This window comes from Orycteropus afer, unplaced genomic scaffold, assembly GCF_000298275.1.
Source record: "Orycteropus afer afer isolate SDZICR_OR568_19922 unplaced genomic scaffold, OryAfe1.0 scaffold17552, whole genome shotgun sequence".
Lineage (NCBI taxonomy): Eukaryota > Metazoa > Chordata > Mammalia > Tubulidentata > Orycteropodidae > Orycteropus > Orycteropus afer.
In genome coordinates, this window is record NW_006939139.1 from 1 (window position 1) to 1636 (window position 1636).

Consider the following 1636-nt stretch of genomic DNA (forward strand, 5'->3'; position numbering starts at 1 on the left):
TATCATTATCCTCTTTTCAAATTTTGTAGTTTTTTCATTGATTCACTTTTTTTTTTTTTTTTTAAATGCTGATACTATAATAATATACTTAGTTGCAAATTTTAAATATATTTTAATATGTGTGACTGTACTCCCTATCATTATCCTCTTTTCAAATTTTGTAGTTTTTACACTGATTCACTTTTTTTTTTTTTTTTTTGTCATGAACTGTAGCATTATTTGTCAAGTCTCTTCACTCTATCTTTAGGATATTGACTGAAATTTGCCTTATTTAGAAAAGATCTCTTATATAACATTGGCTTCCTGAAGAGTAAGTGAAAGGGATATTTTTGAAAGCAATTTTTAAAAGTTATCTCTTGCGTATGCCCATATGAATAGTCAGAAGCCCTCTCAGCTCAAGATTCATCCCATGGCATCCCCCAGCAACTACTCTGCTGCTCCCGTCTCTGAATTCCTCCTCCTCTGCTTCCCGAACTACCAAAGTTGGCAGCACTGGCTCTCCCTGCCACTCAGCCTCCTTTTCCTCCTGGCCATGGGGGCCAACATTACCCTTCTGATGACCATCCGCCTGGAGGCCTCCCTGCACGAGCCCATGTACTATCTGCTCAGCCTCCTGTCCCTGCTGGACATTGTGCTCTGCCTCACTGTCATCCCCAAAGTCCTGGCCATCTTCTGGTTTGATCTCAGGTCCATCAGCTTCTCTGCCTGCTTCCTCCAGATGTTCATCATGAACAGTTTCCTCCCCATGGAGTCCTGCACATTCATGGTCATGGCCTATGACCGCTATGTGGCCATCTGCCACCCACTGAGGTATCCATCCATCATCACTGACCAATTTGTGGCCAAGGCTAGTGCATTCATTGTGGCACGAAATGCTCTCCTTACTGCACCTATTCCTATTCTCACAGCCCAACTGCATTACTGTGGGAAAAATGTCATTGAGAACTGCATCTGTGCCAACCTGTCTGTGTCTAGACTTTCCTGTGACAATTTCACCCTTAATAGAATCTACCAGTTTGTGGTTGGTTGGACCTTGCTGGGCTCTGACTTCATCCTCATATTCCTCTCCTACACCTTCATTCTAAGAGCTGTCCTAAGATTCAAAGCTGAGGGGGCTGCAGTCAAGGCTCTGAGCACATGCGGCTCCCACTTCATCCTCATCCTCTTCTTCAGCACCATCCTGCTGGTCGTGGTGCTGACAAACGTGGCCAGAAAGAGGGTTCCCATGGACATCCTCATCCTGCTGAATGTCCTTCATCACCTCATTCCCCCTGCCTTGAACCCTATTGTGTATGGAGTTCGGACCAAAGAGATAAAACAAGGAATTCAGAAATTGCTGATGAGAGGGATGTGAATACATGAAGTAACTTATTAATTCTTCCTCTTATTTCCTTTTGCCTAAGAAATGAGATAGAGGATGGGATGGGGAGTGACCATATGTGATAGTTGGAGCTGTGTGAACTTGGCTGGACCCCAGTTCTGTGTGGTTGTTCCCATGATGGGATCAAATGACTGTGTTCTGAGTGGCCAGTCTGCCCAAGGGGAGTTTCCCTAAGGGTGTGGCCTGCTTCCAAGATATCCAAGGACATTCTGGGAAGAGCCACATTCCTTGAGGAATTGGAACCCTGGTGTGCGA

General features: G+C 44.7%; 1 protein-coding gene across 1 annotated transcript; it reads left to right on the forward strand.

The window, feature by feature from the left end:
- The first annotated feature begins 400 nt into the window (after window positions 1-400).
- LOC103213616 (olfactory receptor 56A1) lies at window positions 401-1354 on the forward strand. Its single transcript, XM_007959346.2, has one exon. The coding sequence runs from the start codon at window positions 410-412 to the stop codon at window positions 1352-1354; it is 945 nt and encodes a 314-aa protein (XP_007957537.2). The 5' UTR covers window positions 401-409.
- Window positions 1355-1636: the final 282 nt, after the last annotated feature.